This window comes from Gossypium raimondii, chromosome 9, assembly GCF_025698545.1.
Source record: "Gossypium raimondii isolate GPD5lz chromosome 9, ASM2569854v1, whole genome shotgun sequence".
NCBI lineage: Eukaryota > Viridiplantae > Streptophyta > Magnoliopsida > Malvales > Malvaceae > Gossypium > Gossypium raimondii.
In genome coordinates this window covers 32,608,700-32,630,303 of record NC_068573.1, presented here as the reverse complement: position 1 = coordinate 32,630,303, position 21,604 = coordinate 32,608,700, and the positions used below count along the sequence as shown (strand labels likewise).

At 31.1% G+C, this 21,604-nt stretch overlaps 5 protein-coding genes across 5 annotated transcripts; 3 read left to right on the top strand and 2 right to left on the bottom strand.

Annotated features, from left to right (window-relative positions):
- The first annotated feature begins 1,164 nt into the window (after positions 1–1,164).
- On the top strand, positions 1,165–2,949 carry LOC105799075 (mitochondrial arginine transporter BAC2). Its single transcript, XM_012629429.2, has 2 exons — positions 1,165–1,398; positions 2,269–2,949. Exons 1-2 carry the CDS (start codon positions 1,165–1,167, stop codon positions 2,947–2,949), a joined length of 915 nt encoding a protein of 304 aa, XP_012484883.1.
- A 1,772-nt stretch (positions 2,950–4,721) lies between these two features.
- On the bottom strand, positions 4,722–5,883 carry LOC105799077 (uncharacterized). The gene is made up of 3 exons (XM_012629431.2): positions 5,411–5,883; positions 5,121–5,275; positions 4,722–4,824 (listed from the first exon to the last, which is right to left on the bottom strand). Exons 1-3 carry the CDS (start codon positions 5,810–5,812, stop codon positions 4,785–4,787), a joined length of 597 nt encoding a protein of 198 aa, XP_012484885.1. The 5' UTR covers positions 5,813–5,883; the 3' UTR covers positions 4,722–4,784.
- A 2,336-nt stretch (positions 5,884–8,219) lies between these two features.
- Positions 8,220–9,070, top strand: LOC105799073 (uncharacterized). The gene is made up of 2 exons (XM_012629427.2): positions 8,220–8,626; positions 8,712–9,070. The coding sequence occupies exons 1-2, from the start codon at positions 8,489–8,491 to the stop codon at positions 8,856–8,858; spliced, it is 285 nt and encodes a 94-aa protein (XP_012484881.1). The 5' UTR covers positions 8,220–8,488; the 3' UTR covers positions 8,859–9,070.
- Positions 9,071–10,270: 1,200 nt separating this feature from the next.
- On the bottom strand, positions 10,271–12,557 carry LOC105799072 (glyoxylate/hydroxypyruvate/pyruvate reductase 2KGR). Its single transcript, XM_012629426.2, has 2 exons — positions 12,057–12,557; positions 10,271–10,967 (listed from the first exon to the last, which is right to left on the bottom strand). The coding sequence occupies exons 1-2, from the start codon at positions 12,480–12,482 to the stop codon at positions 10,449–10,451; spliced, it is 945 nt and encodes a 314-aa protein (XP_012484880.1). The 5' UTR covers positions 12,483–12,557; the 3' UTR covers positions 10,271–10,448.
- A 1,692-nt stretch (positions 12,558–14,249) lies between these two features.
- Positions 14,250–20,014, top strand: LOC105799070 (uncharacterized). The gene is made up of 5 exons (XM_012629424.2): positions 14,250–14,528; positions 14,649–14,789; positions 16,141–16,284; positions 18,246–18,386; positions 19,739–20,014. Exons 1-5 carry the CDS (start codon positions 14,367–14,369, stop codon positions 19,895–19,897), a joined length of 747 nt encoding a protein of 248 aa, XP_012484878.2. The 5' UTR covers positions 14,250–14,366; the 3' UTR covers positions 19,898–20,014.
- Positions 20,015–21,604: the final 1,590 nt, after the last annotated feature.

The following is a 21,604-nucleotide window of genomic DNA, read 5'->3' as shown; positions in this document are numbered from 1 at the left end:
TCTAACATCACTAATCAATTTACAATTATATCATGAATGAGTCAAATTTTAAACTTTAATTTCATTTAAATTAAATGGTAGAAACATGAAATTCAAGCATCAATAAGTATAAAAATACGAAAATAATTAAAAACGGGGCAAAAAATCACTTACAATTGAGCTTAGAAAAATCAAGAATCCTAACGATAGCAACATGAAACTTTCGGCAGCAAGCTTCAACTTTTGAAAAAGATGGACACTTATTTTCTCGACCTATTATTTAGATATTTTTCTAGAATTACCCTTTTGTGTCCATATCACTAATTTATGGTCTAATTTCCACATAAACACTTCCAATTTTATGTAATAATTCAATTAAGTCATTTAATCATTAATTAGACACACTTTGCATATTTCTCAATTTAGTCCTAAAAATTCAATTAGACACTAAATCATTAAAATTTTCTATTCATATTTTCACACAATATTTCAATCAATCAGTAACTAATAAAAATTTATAAAATTAAACTATTTCACATCAGATTTGTGGTTACGAAACTACTATTCCGATTAGGCCCTATTTCGGACTATCACACCAACATTTGGATAAAATGGTGATTTTTCTTGGCACCTTGTAAAAATTAGTAATTCGATTTAATCCTTTATAAGCATAAATTTATTAATTATAACCCTAATAATGTATAATGTTTTAGCTCGACCCTCGCCCAGCCCCAGGGGATGGGAAAGTGTAGAACATAGGGAGGCGTGGCAAGCTGGTAATGGAGAGAATAAAAAGGAGGCAGTTGGCCGTTTCCTACTAAGCAACCTGCGGCATTTGTTCCGGTTCTCCTCTTTTTTGTAACACACACACACACACACAACAGAAAACCGAAACGAAAAATCATCGTCTCTCCATTCTTCCCACTTTGTGTTTTTTTTTTTTTTTTGGTCCTAAAAGATAATGCAGAAAGTCAGATAAACCATTAGAGATTTAAGTTTATGATTTCAACAGCATTCCTTATATCCAAAATTACAATAATCACGAAATGATTTTAATCATTTTCTCAAGAAATAAAGAATACAGCTAACTTGTGTATATTAAATATGAAAATATAAGAAGTGGTGGGGGGTTTTGGATTTAAACAAGAGAAAAGGCTTCATCTTTTGGTTGTTTTTGGATATTTAATGGATTTCTGGCAAGACTTGCTTGCAAGTAATTGGGGAAGAGAATTCGTGGCCGGAGGATTCGGTGGCATTGCCGGCACAATCGCTGGCCACCCACTCGACACCCTTAGAATCCGACAACAAAGCTCGAATACGGGTTCAGCTTTTAGCATCCTACGGCAGGTTGTCATCAAGGAAGGACCTGCTGCCCTCTATAAAGGCATGGGTGCACCATTGGCATCGGTCACTTTTCAGGTTTCTTCTCTAATCCATTCAATCAATTTTGTTGTTTCTTGGATCATAAGTTATGTTGTAGAGAGATTAATAGTTTTATTTGCCTATTAAGATTTTGCTCGTTGTAACCTATAACATCTTGTTATAGAAGATTATTGTTGTAAGCCTGCTATATAATTCACGTAATTAATTTCCGTCGAATAGAAAAATAGAAATTATGTTAAAAAAAGTAGAAATCAAATCAATAAAATTAAAAGATGTATAGTAAGTGTGGGCATTATTGTTTTATGCATATTTTATTTTACATTAATTATGAAGTTCATAATTCTAACAAGTTTAATTAATCAATATGATTATGAAGTTAAATTAATTAATTTATCATGATTTATTAAATTCTAGTAATCAATTTATAAGTTCATGATGTTCCAAATTTATAATAGAAAATTTAATAGTTTATTGAATTGATATATTCAATTCCACCTTTAAGATTATTTTCATTTAATAAAGTATAATTAGTATATTTTTTCATGTGAAATCTAAACATTTTATTGAAATGATATTTTAATTAAGATACTTTTTATTTAATAAATTATATTTAGTAGACTTGTTTATATGAAATTGCTATAATTTTACTTAAAATATTAGATAATATGCTGTTATAGAGAACTAATTTAATAAATATTATATTTTATAACTGTAATTGTTGTTGTAAGTGAAAAAATGTTATAGGATGTTAAAATAAACATAAAAAACTCGTTTTACAGGAAACTTGATTGTTATAACAAAATGTTGTTATAGAGAATAACTATTATAGAGATTATCGACTTTCTTGAAATCTTTCTTAAATTTTTTTGACAAAGGGATCTCATTGATGATATTTGCACATGACAGAACGCTTTGGTTTTCCAAATATACGCTATACTTTCACGAGCATTTGACTCATCCATTTTTGCTAATACTGACTCCGTCCCATCCTACAAAGGCGTAGCCATGGCAGGAGTTGGAACCGGGGCCATACAAAGCTTGATTGTCTCACCAGTTGAACTCATTAAAATTCGACTCCAATTATCGAAAAAAACCTCCCCGACCGGACCCATTCACGTCGCTAAAACCATACTCAAAACCGAAGGCATACGAGGACTTTTTCGGGGTTTCAATATCACCATACTCAGAGATGCCCCCGCCCACGGCATCTACTTTTGGACCTACGAATACATGCGAGAACAACTCCATCCCGGGTGTCGAAAAACCGGCGACGAGAGCCTGAAAACGATGTGGATATCAGGTGGTTTAGCAGGTGTTAGTAGCTGGATTGGTTGCTATCCTTTGGATGTTGTGAAGACCCGATTGCAGGCTCAGTCGTGGACATCATCGAGAAAAGGGTATGACGGCGTCATCGATTGTGTGGAGAAAAGTGTGAAACAAGAAGGGCATGGGGTTCTTTGGAGAGGGTTAAGAACAACTTTGGCTAGAGCTTTTGTTGTGAATGGTGCTATCTTTGCTGCTTATGAGACTGCAATGAGGTGTTTGATTAATCAACAAAGGAAACAACATTCAGATAGGTCATCATAATCTAAAATAATATCGAAATTATATATGAATTTTGATTTGATGTACAATTTGATACCTGAATTTTGATTTGATATAATTATATGCATTAAATTTTGATTGTGATTCAAATATGGACAAGAAAATTTAATTTTGATTCAATCATAGACTTTAAAGAAATAAATATATCAAATTATTTTTATATTTGTAAATATAATTATTTATATATATGTAATATACAAACATAAAATGATGCTATATTAATAATTTGTAACAATTGGGTCATTTCACATATAAAATTGCACAAAATCAAAATTCATATATAAAATTATATATTAGATTAAAGTTAAATGACCCTTCATAAAATTATGTGACCTTTTGTAAATATTTAGATAAATTTTGAAAAAGTAATGAGAATGAGTGAGATTTTTGGATTTTGAAAGTATATTTCAAGGGTTTGTTGAAGTTATGCTATCTCAAATCAAATTTATAACAGTTTTAAGTACAAGTTTGTTAAAAATATTAAGAGAACTACAACACCTGTGTGTTAAAGACGATGATCATCATCACCGATTAATTGGATTACTCGTAAATGTTGAAAACCCCTATTTAAAATTAATCCCAAATTTTCTTTTTGAATCATATTTTATTTCGCATAATTGGAATATTAGATACTACACGATTACATAATACCAAAAATATTAAAATATATGAATACATAACAAATATCAAAATTTTAAGCAACATAAATTATTATCTTATAAAAAAATTATAATATAAATACAAAATACCTTAACCATATGGTTATTACAAAAGAAAAAAAAGTATTCAAAAGGAAAAAAAAAGAAAAGCAAACAAATACTCAAAAGATGTAATTTCAATCCTTGGTACCAAAACAACAAAATACATAGATATAAAAATTACTTTGTAAATTTGCCGATTGAGTCTTAACTCAATTGGCATAAGTATTATTGCCAATGCTAGAGGACGTTAGTTTGAATGCGTTGAAACGCATTATCCTCCTATTTATGAGTTAGAGAGAAACTACATATAGTTTTAGACATTGTGTCAAAAAGAACAATTGAAATTCTTATTAAAAAATAGAACATACTTGTGTCAGAATCGTACTCGGAAATATTGCATAGAAACACAATTTTCTCACACTTAAACCATCTTGACCTAAATTCAGAACAAAAAACAGTCATTTTATTATTATTACTATGCAGCAACATCCCAAACTAACATGAAGCTTTTCATGCTATTCACATAAAATATACCCAACACAAGTTTCAAATAACCGGCTTTGCTTATAAGTCTTTTCCTACAAGTTTTATTTAATAAGACTCCACATATACGTAAAATTTCTAGGAACTAAACTCACATTAGACTATACATACTTCCACTGCATCAAATGGTGAGTTCAATGAAACTACCATATTAACTTAAATGATAAACATTTACAGCATCTATGTTGCTCTGCTCCCACTCTTCATTTTTCTTGAATGTAACTAGTGTCCGATATATTTTCAGACAAAATGGGATCTGATTCCAAGGACCCTCCAAATACATGAAAAAACTTTAAAAATTTGAACATTCCCATGTTGGACACATGCTCGGTATTCACACATACACTGGAGTCCTAGTCCAAGTAAGATAGTAGAGCATTACTACTATCTATTAACATTACAAGTTCTATATAAACTACAACAAGAATTCCACACAAGGTTCAATTGTTTACATACTCATATCCACACATACACTTGAGTCCTAGTTCAAGTAACATAGTAGAGCATTAGTATCTATCAACATTACCAGTTCTGTATAAACTACAACAAGAGTTCAACACAAGGTTCAATTGTTTACATACTCGTATCCACACATACACTTGAGTCCTCAGTCCTGGTCCAAGTAACATAGTAGAACATTACTATCGATCAACATTACAAGTTCTACATAAACTACAACAAGCGTTCCACACAAGGTTCAATTGTGTACGTACACCTATCCTGAAAGTTAATCACTCACCACAAAACAATGCCAATCAAAATATCAAAATAGGATTGCTCCAATTGTTAAGAGCATAACTATCTATCAACATTACAAGTTACATAAATTACAGCACGAGTTTCCACCCTAGGTTCAATCTTGTTCCTCCTTACAACCAAGAACATACACATTTACTAAAAGATACTTACTCATCACAAAGCGAAGCCATTAGGTCACGCGGCGATGCCCAAATTGGAAGATCAAAATAAGATTGCTTGAATTGCTCCTCTTGCTGATTACACATTGCTTCCGCTATGTCACACAGATTCAAAACATCACGAATTATCATTTCTTGAGCTTCTGCCTGCATTTCAAATATGTTTTAAATGGAAACTCAAAACTTAGGGTTTGAATCCAGCAGTCACATACATTTTCAACAGATTCATACTAATACATAAATTTAATTTTGTTAAAAACTGATTAAAATTCCATAATTTACCTGCAAAAGAAGCTCATCAACCAAAGAACAAACGTTATCCTTATCTTTCTTCTCCGAATCTAAAGACGACGTCGTTCTCCTCTCCTCTTCGGTCTCCCTTAGTTTCCTCCTTTCTTGCTGTTGAATTTGGAATCCTAAAGCCCTCTCTCGCATTGCGTTCAATGCTTTCGACAAAGTCTCCCACTCCTCGATCTCTTTCTTGTACTTCTCCTTTACTCTGAGAAGACTTTTCCTCTTCCACTCTTTCCTTCGTTTCTCCTCTTCCTCGGGATCCACGGCTGCCGCTGCCGGTTCTGTGAGAACGAGGCGGCGCTTCTTGCGCTTGTATATGAATCCGTCGTCGTTGCAGAGCTCCCAATCGTCAGCGGCGGTGGCCGTTTGAGATGACGACGGTGTGTCCATTTTGGGAGGGGTTTCCCAAAATTTTGAAATTGAATGAATTTTACGAGCGAGAGTGAGAAAGAGAGCGTAAGCTAGCATAATGGTTGCTTAAGTTGGGCCGAACTCTTTAGATTTGGGCCTAAAGATAAAAAAAGGTAAAATATGCCATAGGTTCCTTTACTCTTTACAAATTCGAAATTTAGTCTCTATACTTCTATTTTCAAGAATTTAATCCCTTTACCTTTCAAATTTCAAAAATCAGGTATAATTGTTAACACTGTTAAATTTATTGGTGTGAAATTTTGAAATTAAAAGATACTCAATGGGTAGTAATGTAACTAAAAAGTTGGCATTGTAATAAACCTAAATTTAACAAAATAATCTTAACAGTGTTAATAGTTAGACTGAAATTTTGAAATATAAAAATAAAGTGTAAATTCCTCAAATTAAAAATATAAGAACTAAACTTTAAATTTGTAAAAAGTACATGGCTTATGAGATATTTTAACAAAAAAAAAAAAAACTATTTGGCCCAAAATACATATAAATTTGAACTTTTTATTTTAAAGTTAGTACCTAATATTTTTTTGAAAAAAAAAGTTCTTTTGCCACATAATTTTGCATGTAATCCTCACAATCACCTTCGCCGGAACAACTTTCTGCACTGTCGGACCCGTTGGTGGCCTTGCTGGATTCTTCTTCTTCTACCTAACAATCCTCGTCGGAACACCTTCCTCTCCGGCGTAGTCCCCCACGTGTTAAACAACATTTCAAATATAAACCCGCTTGAGCCCCTGGTTTCCTGTTAACAAACTTTCTTTTCCTTAATTTTATTGACCTTTCAAAGAAAACAAAAAACATTCCAAATGTAAACCCAAAGAGTTCATACACTTTTGTTGACACTTCACATTTCAATTCATAAGAGTCCAATGTATACACTCTTTCTCAATTTATCATCACCCATTCATACACGGAAACGCTCAAAAATAAAAAATAATTCAAAAGACTTGAAAAAGCAAAAACAAAGGGGAACGTGCAAGTCCAACCCCAGTGGTTGCCTGAAACCATTGTTTGCAAAAGCCAACGCCCTCTCTTTCCAGCTTCGTTTCTGCAATAGTTTTGCTCCCACCGCCGCACCGTCCTTTTCCACCCCAACTTTTAAATTCATGGTCGCACGGACTACGTCAAAAAGGAAGGTGACGAACGAGCTACCCACCTAGAAAAAGGCAAGGATTGTTTGGAAAAAGAAGAATCCGAGGCCACCGGTTGGCCCTTTCCAGGAATTAGATGAAGCTGGGGCTTCAACTTTGTAGGACCCATAATGGTGAGTTTTGGATTTTAGTAGTTTTAGATTTTATTTTTTCAATAAATGACATGGAAATTGTTTGCATTTTTTTTTAGATAATGGGTTGGTTCATCCGTTTAAACTCGAAGTTCATTCCGAAAAGTATAAGAGTTTGAGAAAAAATATAACTTAAAAATGAGTTTAAACAAAAAATAAGACCTATTTTCAAAATAAGTAGAGTCTCGAGTAAGTTTTTTTAGCTCAAGTCCAGACGAACTCAAATTTCCTAAATTTTTTCCTTGCTTTTGTTTACGACTATTTTGTCATCATTTCGCTATTATATTACTACTATTTTGTTATTATAGTTTGATTATTGTATAACTTTTGTTTTATTATTAATTTTGCTACTATTTTAAAGGTATTTACTTGTTAATTTGTAATTTTCTTAGTGCTATTTAATTATGAAGCTTTTTTTAATATATTTTCAATTTATTTGGAAACTTTTATGTTAATATGTTTAGTGTATTTGATATATTATATTTTTTAAATTTATTTTTATATAAAAAATATAATACGAGTGAATTGAACCAAACTTGGGTTTAACATTTTTTATTTGGGTCAACGTTAGACAAAATTTTAAGCTTATTTTCTCGGGTCGAATCGAATCTAAAAAATAAACCTAAAATTTTACATCGACCGGCCCGATCTAATCTATAATGAAATCTATTTTTATTTTATGTTTAAATTTACATGTCATTTACTTAACCATCATGTGAATATGCTTTTAATGATTTAACGGAAATAGACTTGAAAAAAAAGTAAAAATGATAGTTGTAGTGGTCAGAAGCGAATCTAAGGATGTTGATATAGACCCTAGTCCCCTTAAATTGAAAACTTATTATTTAAATCTTTTAATTTTATTTTTAAATTTAAAATTAATAAAAATAAAATAATACTTTGACTCTCTTAAAATTATAAAAATTTAATTTAATTTTTAAAAATTATAAAAATATAAATTTTATTCTGCCCCTAAACAATTATCGTGGTTTAATAATTATCTAACTAAAAACTATTGAAGGAAAAGGAGTCGTCTTTATCAACAACCAAAGGGGTTTTAAAAGGGCCCTTAAAGCGAGGAGATTTTAATATAAAAAGAAATCGTTGGCAATTGTGCCTTTGCTTTCAATTATCTGACTAACATCTCTCCTCCATTTCGGGAGAAAAAAACAAAGAAAGAAGAAGCCTTTGGAACCAAACAAGCCTTCTTCTTCCTCTTTCACCTTCTTTTTGTTTGCTTTATAACCCAGATTTTGATCCAATCCTTTCTAGTTTTAAAGATAAAAAAAAATCCAGTTGTTCAGACAAGATTCCCCGAACTTAAGCTTGTTCTGTTTTCCCGATACATAAAAAAAATGTTAGAAGGAAAAGCATTAGTGGAAGACACAGATATGCCATTGAAGATGCAGAACCAAGCTATGTCTTCAGCTTCCCAAGCTTTGGATCTTTATGATGTTTTTGACTGCAAATCCATTGCTGGTTTCATAAAAAAGGTATCCCTTTTTTTTTCTCCATTTCTTTTTGGTTCTACCTATTTTGAATATTCAACAAATTGACCTGCTTTGATTAACGGGATAGGAGTTTGATGGGAAATATGGGAATGGATGGCAATGTGTGGTGGGTTCAAATTTTGGGTGTTTTTTCACTCATTCCAAAGGGACTTTCATCTACTTCACATTGGAGAGACTCAAGTTCCTTATCTTCAAAGGTGCTTCCTCACCTTGATGTCAACGGTTTCATGGTTTATTGTGAATGTTATCCATTTTGATGGACCCATTATCTGTGTTTTTTTTACTTTTGAAATGATGACATCTGCTTCTCTCATCCTCATGATGATATTGGTTAAAATGTGTCATTGCCCTTTCTACTTTTCTAAGATTTGTAATTTAGTCTTTCTATTTTTATTTTCAAACAATTTTATTTTTGTTTTTTTTTAATTTCAAAATTTTTTGTTATTGTAAAAATTTGAATTTGATAAAATAATTTTAATAATATTAACCGTTCAACTTAAAAATTAAAATTAAAACAACGAAGCATTAAATACTAGAAATAATAATAGTACAAACATTAAATTTTAAATTTGATGTAGGATATTTTAACTGATGATATTATAGGGCAAAAGATAATGTAGAATAAATGATGTCATGGTTATGATGGGAATCTGGTTTTATCCAAATTGCAGGATTCTTATTATTATATATCTTTTTCAATTAGGGATGACAGCTAATTGCAAATTTTAATATTTTATATTTTCAATGTGAATTAATTAAGTTATCTGAATATTTAAAATCCATTAAATATTTTTATTTAATAAATTACATGATTTTCATCAATATTTTTAAAACCGAACTGATAATGAACCAGTTCTTATTCACTTTCAATTAAATAAATTATTAAAAATTTAAAAATTATAAAAGCACCAATTCTTTTTATTACTGTCAATAAGTTTCTTTCCCTGCTCTTATAACCCAGATTTCAAATGAACAAATTCAAACTTGAAAAGAATCTTTCTGATTCTCAAAAAATAAGAGGCAAAGGAACTGATCGAGAAAGATCTCTTGTTCAGATCGTGTGATTGAATCCGCAGATGTTTGGTAAAAGAATCTTCTCTTTTGAGAACAATCGAAAACGGAAATTGTTCAATTGGAACATGAAAACATGATTAAATTTGTCCTAGTTAGAGTGGAAGAAGGGAGGAGATTCTCGAACGAGTGGAAAAGGACCCAAGCCAATTCTTGATCTAATCGATTTCAACAACTTGATTCTTATTTGACCTCTAGACTTGAGGTGAGTTACATAGACAGCGATGCAAAACCCTCTACTTCAACAGTGAAGTTTTCTAATGTTTAACACGGATATTTTCAACTTTTTTAAAGTTGAAATATGTATCAAGCACGAATATTTTAAGAAAACAAACAGTTCGGGTAACATAAGCAATTTTATCTGTGCTGCAGTTCTCAGTCCATTTCTTTTGCCCATTTAAGTGATACTATCATAAAAGGCATAGCAATGAAGACAAATTATCAATGGAATTGGCAGAGTTTTATGGAGAGTTTCGTGTAATTTCGCATCGTTAGTTCCCCCTATCGAAAATGGAAAGAACTACAGTTCCAGATTTGTCTAATGAAGCTAGCAAATGAAATCAACATGCTAACAACCACCCATAATTAGCATATAATTTATATTCAAGCAAAGAAACAAGAAGATTATCGAAAACGGTTTTAACTTAGATTCTACGGATCAATCATCTGTCGACTAAGAAATGGCATCTATCAAATAATGATCAATCAATATAAGTCTCGATAGTAATGTAAATCATAAAACAGGAGTCAACAATGGCTTACATTTAAAGTGTGCCTCCAAGTTGCTTATTACGAGATCCGCCATTGCTTTGCTTGTTTCTTCGGTGTCACTACCAACATGGGGTACTAGGACAATGTTCTCAAGTGAGAATAGTTGCTCTGGTACATTAGGCTCGTTTTCGTACACATCAAGTCCAGCTCCGCCTAACCGACCTTCAAGTAATGCAGATACAAGCTCAGGTTCATCGACATGGGCACCTCGTCCGATGTTGATAAGAATACCTTTAGGACCCAATGCATCAATAACTTTCCGGTTAATGATGTGGTGAGTTTCCTCCGTCAAAGCGCATGCCACGAAAAGGATTTGACAATCAGCAGCCAAATCAGCAATGTTTGAGTAGTATTTGTAGTTTGTATTTGGTTTCTTAGATCTCGAGTGGTAACTGATAGAGCAGTTGAAAGCTTCGGCTCTTTTTGCTATTGCTGATCCGATCCTGCCCAATCCGACAATTCCAACTGATTTACCGCTGAACTGGAAGAGGCGAACAATAGTAAATAAAACGAAAAACAAAAACAAAGAGAACGATCTAATTCAAGCTAGGTACAGAGAGTTCATATATACATTCACCAAAAGGACTTCATGTAGCATCTATTGTGGATGAACTCGATAAACAAACCAATGAGCTAGGCAAAAAGAAGTCAATGCTAGAGATCTTAGTGGCAAACAAAGAAATTCTAGTCCCCCCGTGTGTCAATTTTGGCCTCTTTTCAAAGATTATTCCACGGTTCATCATTTTTCCTACTTCCCTATACGATCATTGTTGGTTATCTGCATTTTCAGCAAAGGGGAATGAACTTGATACAACATTTTTGTCCGACATATTTAGGTCACTAAGACACGATCAATCAAGAACAGATAAAATCCAAGTCCCGAGCTCCAACCAAACCAGTTATTAATATCACAAATTTCGAACTTGTTCTCGATCAAAATGGTACCGGAAGCCGACAGACGCAATTGAACAACATTACCAATCACGTAGCAAGGATAATTACATCCGTAAGTTCCATTATATGCAAATGCAAATTGATAGAACCCACTCAAACCACACAAAAAGTCAAAACTTACCGGCGTCCAACACTAACGGAAAGGAAAAAACTCCGACAGGACGGTGTTTACGAATTTAAACAACTGGATTAACAACCAATTTCATAAATCTCGAAGTCGTTCTCAATCGATTAATACGATGGTAAAAGACTAACAAAATGAACTTATAATGATCTTGAATTTAACAAAAATAAATTTAACAATGTTAAAAGTTGTACCTGAATTTTAAAACGTGAAAAGTAGAAAGACAATATATTCCTGAAAATAAGTAGAATTCCAAATTTGTGAAGATCACGTAATTATAAAAGATTAGCTGTTCAATCAACATTTCAATTCCACATATTGATAATCGGACTAATTTTCAATTTTCGTAAGCAGAGGGGCTAAAATTCATAATTAGAAACTAAAACCCACCAAACAAGAACACAATTTTTAGTAAATTGGATAAAAAATACAAAAATCAATAAAGAAACAATGAGAACATGAAGAAAAAAAAAGGAAAACCCAGAAACGAACCTTTGAAGCCAATGCAAAATCACCATTGATCCAATTCCCACTTCTCACAAACCGATCACAAACACAAATTTTCCTCAAAACAGCCAATGCCAACCCAATGCCCAAATCAGCTACATCATCAGTCAACACATCGGGGGTGTTAGTCACTTTAATTCCCTTCTCTTTACACTTACCCAAATCGATCTTGTCGAGGCCGTCGCTATAGCTCGCAACGATCTCCAAATTGGGCAATGAATCGATCATATTTGCATCGGCTCCGATTTTGGTGTTTCCCACCACTGCTTTGATGGAACTCGAGTGGGTCTTTAAAAAATCGGGTTTGGGAGATGAATGGTTCCATAGCTTGAAGAGGTTGAATCGGTTTTCAAGCTGGTTTTCAAGGTATTCCGACATTGGACATGTCATTAGGACGCCAATGTTGTTCATGTTTGTGCTTTTGTGTTTCAACTTCCAACTAGAGGGTGACAGACTTTAGGTTATCTGCTGTAAATTAAATGAAGGGTAAACTACACTCAAGGTCACTAAACTGTTAGTAAGTTTACTTTTTGGTCACTTAACTTCAAAAAGTTACAAAATGATCACAGAACTATTTGAAAGTTTTTATCTAAGTCACTGGGCTGTTAAAATCATTATTTATGGCCTTCTCAGTTTACACCGACCGTACCAATTGAAAGCTATCTTTCCTTTTCTCTTCTACAATTCAATTTTTTTTATAAAACAACTTTGAACGTTATGAATATGCAAACCAAAATCTAAATAACATTGACTGTCAGATCGATTTAGATTTAAGGTATGCTACTTGCCAATGGCTATTGATTCACCTTACTGATTGTCAAATCATTGCTTGGAGTTTGTTAGTTGAACTATCTTTAAAAAAAAAAACTTAACAGCCTAATGACTTAAATAAAAACTTTTGAATAGTTTCGTGATAATTTTCTAACTCTTTTAAGTTGAGTGATCAAAACATAAATTTACTAATAATTTAGTGACATTAGGTGTAGTATACCTTTAAATAAATTATTAAAAAAATCATAAAAAATTTAAAAATTGAGAAAATTGATTCAACAAGTTCAACGTTTTTTTTTTGGTTTTGCTCAATCGATTTGCACTTGATTATGAGTTAATCAATTTAACAAATTTATACTTCAATGTTTATAAAATTTTTCATTTTAGTTCTAATAGATATATTATTAGGTCAATTTGTTAAAAGTTTTAGATTTAGATCAAATTAATAGAATGTGTAAACATTAGAGAGTTAAATTTATTATAAGACCAATAAAAAAGCCCACCTTTTGCAACAAACAACCGCCCAACTGAAAATTTTAATTTCAAAAAATTAAGTAACTAAACTAAAATCAAGTGTACAGTTATCCAAAAGTCCCATAACTCTATCACATAGCCCCTCTCTAAGAGTTGAAGAAAAAGATAGGTGTTTCTCATATCAGGTTTTGTACACTCTAGTTTCAGGTTAATGATTGGGTTCTAGCTCTAGTTTTTGGTCTTTTAAAGAAGATAAATATTAAATTTATATATGTAAATTGATTTAATGTGTAATTTGATACACAATTTTGTTTTAGTATAATTATATACATGAGGTTGGATTTGTGTTTCATATATATGTATACATATATGAAATTTCATTTTGATTAAACTGTACACATTTAAAGAAATAAATACATACATTTATTTTCATATTAGATTAATATAATTATTTGTATATGCAATATATAACACAAAATGATGTTGAATGATATTGCATATTAGATCAAAGTTTATGTATAGTTTTGATATTTATCCCTTATTTGAACTAAACCAAATTTTATTTCTATTTAATTTATAATTAATTTGTAATTTTTAGGTAAAAGTACTATAGTAGTCTCGGTGCTTGAATTTGGTATCAAAAGTTTATTATGGTTCAATTATGTACTTGAACTTGACTTGGTTCAGTTTGGTACTTGAAATTGGCTTATTATCCAAATTAGTATTTATGGAAAATGACTTATTTGAATTATAAGGCTAAGTTTAGGTACTAATTTGAAGAAAAAAACAAATTCAGGTACCTAATTGGACAAGAAAAACCCTTAGGTATCAATTTGAACCTTGAAGCCAAGTTTAGGTACCAAATTGTATATTTACCTTAAAAATTATCCAAAACATTAAAAAGTCTTTGTAGGGAAACGATTTGAGGATAGGTAAACAGTAACACTATAAAAAAACAGTTGAAGACCTGCGTTGAAATAAACAACACGGCATCCCCATTGCAAGAGGGACCAAAAGGAAATATCAGAATCTGAGAGAAATTTCAAAGATATGGAAAATGATTCGTTGCAGACATCTTTAGCATGGCTTCGCGATATTCTTCAAGGTAAAATAGGCCATGGATTGGATACCAGAGTTCTCCAAGGACTACGCGTTATCCATGCCGAAAAGGGATTTATGCGATTTGATTTCGTTGTTCCAAAATCTGTCTCCGTATGAAAATCTCAATCCAAATTCTGGGTTTTCTTTTTTTCTTCACTAAATCTTATGATTATTTCTTCGATTATTCAACAATCTTTGATGGGTTTTTCAAATTTCTGGATTAATTTATAGGATATTGATGGAAATTGGAATGTTGGAGCTTTAGCATCGTTGGTCGATCTCCTCGGTGGTGTTACTATTTTCTCGTTTGCCAATCGTGTCGTTACTTCTGTCGATTTCAGCGTTTCGTATTATTCAACAGCTAAGATTCAAGTTAAGGATTTCTTGCTTACTTGTGGTTTTCTTTTTGTTTCATTCATAATTTAGCTCTTGAATTATACTAAAAATTTTCACTTTGATAGCTAAACTTTTTACTTAAGGGTATCATTTTTGTCGTAATTTACCCCTAAAAGTGGACAAAATGATAATTTAAGTAGTGAAAGGAGAAAAGGTAAAATATGCAGTTAGTCCTCATACTTTGACAAAATTTGAGATTAAGTTTAAAATTAAGTCTTCTAACTTTTTGATTTAAAAATCCTAGTATGATGATTAAAATCGGAAGATTTTTCATTAAAATTTTGTCAATTTGGCATGTTGATTACGCAGTTCTTATGTGGTGTGATATATGATTGATAGAAAATAAATATGTTAAGATAATAAATTTTAATACAAACCACCATTATAATGATTGGACTAGGATTTTTAAATTGAAAATGTAAGAGGGTTGAATTTTTAACTTTTAAAGTACATGGACTCAATCTCAAATTCTATAGAAGTACAAAGGACTAATAGCATTTTATAACCAAAGAGAAAACTAGTCCAGGGGCTAATTTATAGGATATTAATGGAAATTGGATTGTTGGAGCTTTAGCATTGCGTTACTACTTTCTCGTTTGCCATTTTATTGCTTAATCGTGTGTTTTGTTTTGTTTTATTCATAATTTAGCTCCTGAACCATCAAGCTTTTTCACTTTAGTCCCTACAATTTTTATCCACTTTTGGTGCTTGAAAGTATTATTTTGTCAGTAATTTACCCCTAAAAGTATAAAAAAGGTATGACTTTGTTACATTGTTATTGGTTGACATTAAGCTTTTCGAGATAAACTGACATAAAATGGTAATTTAAGTATTAAAAATGAGAAAACAGTACAGTTCTCGGATTAAATCTTGGATGCTTATTTTTTTAATAGATAAATGGATAAACTACATTGTTAATCACTTTAAATAGGGGTAGTTTCTATTTCAGTCACTTAATTTTTTTTTTGGTTAATTAGATCACCTCAAAAAAGAAATTAATCAAATTGGTTACTCTAGACTAACAATGTATTGTACAAAAAAAAATTTAGGGTGATCAAAATAGGAACTACCTTTTTTAGAGTGATTGATTGATGGGTAGTTTACTCTAATTTTAGAGTGATTAACGTGGAAATGCACCGTTAGTCTTCTGTTACCATTTAATGGTAGAGTGAGCAACTTGATCAATTCTTAGTTTGGAGTGACAAATTAAAAAAAAAATTGGGTGACCAAAATAAGAGCGATTCCTATTTAAAGTGACTAATGAGAAAATTTAAATGAATTCGAAGGTGTTTTGATGGATATTTTTGAAATGATTTGAGTGTTGTAGGAACATGTGGAGATAGAATCAAAGGTTAGTGCAGACAAAGGAAACCTCATACATGTGGTGGTTGAAGTTAAAAGGAAAGGAAATGGTGAAGTAATTGCTGTAGGTAAACTATGGATGGCTTCAAATAAACTCAGTGTTGCTCAAGTGAGTAATCTTTGACAATTTGATCCATAAATTAAGATAAAATTATAATGAAAATGTGTTGATTTATAAATATCGAGATTTGAACCCTTACTATATGTCTGATCATACTAAGTGATTTCTACACTTTATGTTTGATCGTACTAAATACGTGATTTCTACACTTATGATATAATTAATAGTATGATTATTAATTTAATATCCACTCAATCTCGTTAGAATTAATTTTTGAAGTGACGATTATTCAAATTTAAGTTATTTTTGGATAGATAAGCTCTTAACTAATAAATCATAATTTAGGTTTAAAAATTATTATAATCATAGATGAAATAAATTGATAATTTCATTTAAGTGTGACACTGACAACCCTTGCTTTCCCTTTATTCCAATTTCAAGAAAGTTAAGGAAAGGGAAGTATAGAGATGTGAAATATTATTTCTCTTTCTTTTTCTTTTTTCGTTACAAATTTGAGGAAGGGTAGGGGCATAGCAAAATGAGAAAATTTAAGTTTTTTAGCTCTTAATTGAATGGGAAATTTTCGTTTTGGTTCCTCCAAGAAAATGAATAATGCAATTTAATCTTTTCTAACTTTGGTCCTCCAAAATTTTTAGCTTTAGTCCCTCCAAAAAACATAATTTTATCTCGACTCTATGAATTTACTGGGATTTGAACCTAAATTTGTCTAAAAGAAGTGAAAATTTACAAGATTTTGGCCAGGTTCAGTAATGTAATACCAACTCATTTACATGTCTGCTATTTGTACAATAGTTTGAGCCTTGATTCGGAGTGCCATACTCATTTGTATGAATCACATTACTTTAACATGCATAAATGGCTTACATTACTTAATTTTAAAAAACTTTTATATGTTTTGGATAGAGTATTTTAACAAAAATGAAGATTATGAGTGACACTGATAAAATCCAGTCCAACAAATAAGGGTGTCAACAGAGGCAGGCGATAATGGTGGCTAATGATGCCTCAAATTTTGAAAATTTCACCATGTTTTTTGAAAAATCTCATTATACCTTTTTATTTTTTTAAAAAATTTAATTGAATTTCCCTAAATTTTTAAAAATTCTAATTAATCTTAAAAAATTTTAAAATTTTTAACTAAACTCCTAAAACTTTTGAAAAATTTGGCCCTCAGAAACTTAGTCTTTCCTTGTTGGTGATGTTGATGTGGTCTTTAACTCTTTTTCTTTGGCCAACAAGAAACCTTGAAGTGGTCGCTAAAAATATTCCGTCTTACATTTTCACTACGTTTATATCAATGCAATAAGAGCAATAAATAACGACATCCCTATTGAAAAAAAAAGGGGGCAAAAGAGAAGGAATTACTTGAAAATGGAAGGTGGTGATTCCTTGAAGACAGCCCTTGCATGGCTTCGTGGTGCTATTAATGGTAAAATAGGCCATGGATTGGAAGCTAGAGTCCTCCAAGGACTTCGTGTCACCCATGCTGAAAAGGGTTTTATGCGATTCGATTTTGTTGTCCCAAATACTGTCTCGGTATAAAATTTTTTATCCCAACTACGATTTTGAGTTTTCTTTGTTGATTTAAATTCAGGTTAAAATGTGTTGTTAGCCTCCGTGCTTGTATAAAATTTGATATTTAGTCTCTATATTTTAAAAATCTAAGTCCAATCATTATCGTCATTGGTAGTTTTTATAAATATTTGTTAACCTATTATAATCATTTCCAATCAATCATATGCCACATTGTATGAGAATAGCCTAATCAAAATTCCTAGTTGACAAATTTTTACAAAAAAATACTTACAAGTTTAGAGACTAGGCTAAGATTTTTAAATAAGAAAACCTTAATTTTTAACTTTTTAAGTACATGGACTAAATCTCAAATTTATCAAAATACAGACACAACATATTTTATCCTTAAGTTTATGATAATAGAGTCGATTATGCAACAACCTTTAATGAGAGTTTACTGGTTTTATTTATAGGATGTTGATGGAAATTGGCATGTTGGAGCTTTAGCATCATTGCTTGACCTCATCGGAATAGTTACTATTTACTCCTTTGCCAATCGTGTCATTAGCACGGTTGATTTCAACGCTTCATATTATTCAACAGCTAAGATTCAAGTAAGACTTTCTTACTTAATTTTGGGGTGATATTTTTGGTTTTCAATTTCTATTCTCTGAAACTTACCTTTTTACATCTTTCTATTCTTTTAATTTATTAATTCAACTTCAATTAATAACATTGTTAAAAGAATTTTATTAAATTGGATTATGTGACACTTTTAGGTTTTTTTACATGCTACTTTACCAATATTTACACGTGTGGAGGGTTAAATAAGTATATAAAAATATTGAATATGAATTTATTAAAGATCTATATAAAACCAAATAAAATTTTTATTGAAATAGTAAAATTTAAAGTTTAAAATTATGGTGTTTTCTGTTCAAATTTTAGTATATGTTTATTTTATATAAAATATAAATAAAAAAAGAGATAAAAATACACTTGTAACTATGGGAAATGATTATATGAAACAGAGATGCCACATCATCTTATATTCCTTATCAATTATTTAATGCCATTTCAACATCTTTTTCCATGTCATTGACACATCATTTTGGTAATTTTTTTAACCTGAACCATGAAGCCTAGACCCTAAAACCTTAGAACCTAGACCTTAGACCATGGACCCTGGATCCTGGACCTATCAGGGTCGAGGGTCTAAGGTCTAGGATTTAGGGTTTGGGGTCTAAGGTTTAAAGTTTAGGGGTCTGGGGTCTAACGTTCAAAGTCCAAGGTCCAAGGTCTAGGTTTTAGGGTCCAATGTTCAAGTTAAAAAAAATACCAAATTGGTGTGTCAATAACATGGAAAAAGATGCTGAAATGACATTAAATAATTGATAAATGATACAGGATGATGTATCGTCTCTATTTTATACAATCCTTTCCCTATAACAATATAAATTACTTTATAAAAAAAACATGATTTTCTAGATTTTTCAATTGAGTTGATGCCTGGTTGACAAGCAACCCCAACTTAGTCAGGAGTTTTAACTATGCTATATAGACAAATATTATTATGTGTGAGTTTTTTTAGATTGATTTTAACAAAAAATTATAAAAAAGACAAAAACACTCTTGTAATACTGTAGCTTACTTTTATAAATGCATGATTTTTTAGTTATTTCTCACTTGAGTTAGTACTCAATTGACTTGCAACTCTAAATCAATCAATAATTGTAAGTTTAGTATGTATATATTTGCTTCAACTCGGTTTCAAATTAGCCATGTGAACAAGTTGTTTATTTTAGAGTTGGCACACAATCCAATTTGTCGAGAGTACTTTAACAAATTTATCATTAATTGAGCTTCAATTATTAAATCAAGAGAATAAAGGAATTAAATTTTAAATGTGCGAAGAGTAAAAAAATTAAGACCAAAATTTATATTTGTAAGTTATGTAATTGTGTAGGAGCATGTGGAGATAGAATCAAAGGTTACAGCAAATAGAGGAAAGCTTTTACATGTGGTGATTGAAGTTAGAAGGAAAGGCAATGGAGAGGTAATTGCTGTAGGAAAACAATGGATGGCTTCAAACAAACAAACGCTTGCTCAAGTGAGTAATGTTTGACAACTAAAAAAAAAGGACACATGTAATAAATATTTGACAACTAAATAAAACATGTAATAAATATGTGAATTGTCAAATAATTTAAACCGTCTTAATAATTGATTTGAGTTCAAATCTTATCATGTCTAATCTTTTCTTTTATTATCATATCATGAAATAGTTTGATATAAAGTTGTTACAAAGGTTAAAATATACAATAGATTCATGTATTTTTTTAAAAATTTGAAATATAGTCTTTGTACTTTTATTTTCAGAAATTTAATTTTTCTACTTTTAAGATTTTAAAATTTAGGTCCAATGTGCCGTTTTCACATCAAGTTGTTCAACGTCTAAGTCTAGACTGGCAGCCAGACCAAGTATAACTCGAATAGATGACATCTTGACCACCGGAGAAAAAATTTCTTCGAAATCAATTCCCTTTTTCCGGTTGTAGCTTTTGACAACAATTCTAGCCTTATACCTGGGCTTCTTCTTGTTATATTTAGTTTTGAGTTTGTATACCCATTTATTTTTCAAAACACATCTTCCTATGGGTAACTTCACAAGATCATAAGTTTGATTATGGTGCAAAGAGTGCAATGCTTCTTGCATCGCTTCCATTCTTCTTTGTGATCATCATTCATTACGTCACCAAAGTTTTGAGGCTCGCCCTCGTTGACGACTATCACATACTCACTTGAAGGATATTAATTAAGACCATAAAGAAGTAAAGACATCGAACTTGTATGAAGGAAAAAGATGTTGGTAGCCTCATCTTTTGAACAATTGCTAAGGATGACCCATTGAGAATTGGTACACCAATGTAACGCAACTCTAGAATCATATTATATATGTTTTGTTAGAAAGTTTATAAATACTATTAGATATCTCTAAATATTTTATGTAAAATATAAATATGCTCATAAATATTAAAAAGTGAAAAATTAACTGAAACCTTCAGTCATTTATATTTGTATATCGATTTTTCTATACTCTTAACACCGCACTTAGATGATATATGTTTTTACGGTTTGCGGAACATAGAATCTGCATGCATATGCATTTTTTCCTATGAAAAAGAACTTGCTGCATTCATTGCTACGCATTTCAATATCAATAGATAGCTTAATGTAAAGTTAAGAGCAAATCTTCTTTCAAATTAAACTCTTATAATAAGCTTTAAAGGCAGTAAATGCTACGTAAAACGTGTCTTAATTGAAACTTATTAATGTAGCATTAAGTAATAAACTTTTATTATGCAACATTAGTCAAATCATAAAAGGAAGGACATCCGTTGAGTTTTTCCCTTTTCAGTGTCTTACGAAGGATCTAAATATGGGGCGCGTCTAGTACGCGGGTAAAGTAGAGATGGAATTTATGAGCGGGCATCCTCTTTAATGCAATATGGCTATTCCTCTAGCTTAGGATATCTCAATTAGGGATGAGCACAATTGAATTGGGTCACAAAAATTTCGAATAAAGTCGAGTTGAGTTAACAATTCCTATTATTTATAGTTAATGTTGCGTTTACATGGATCGATTATTTAACTAGAACATGAAATATAATATTATTTAAGTACATAAACAAAATAATAGTTTTGCCTTTTAACTTAATGGATAAACATTTATCAAAACGACGTAGTTTTACCTTTTAACTTTAGAAAAGGTAAACATTTATCAAATCTACGTAGTTTTGCTTTTTCTTATTCAGATTTTCGGATAACTTGA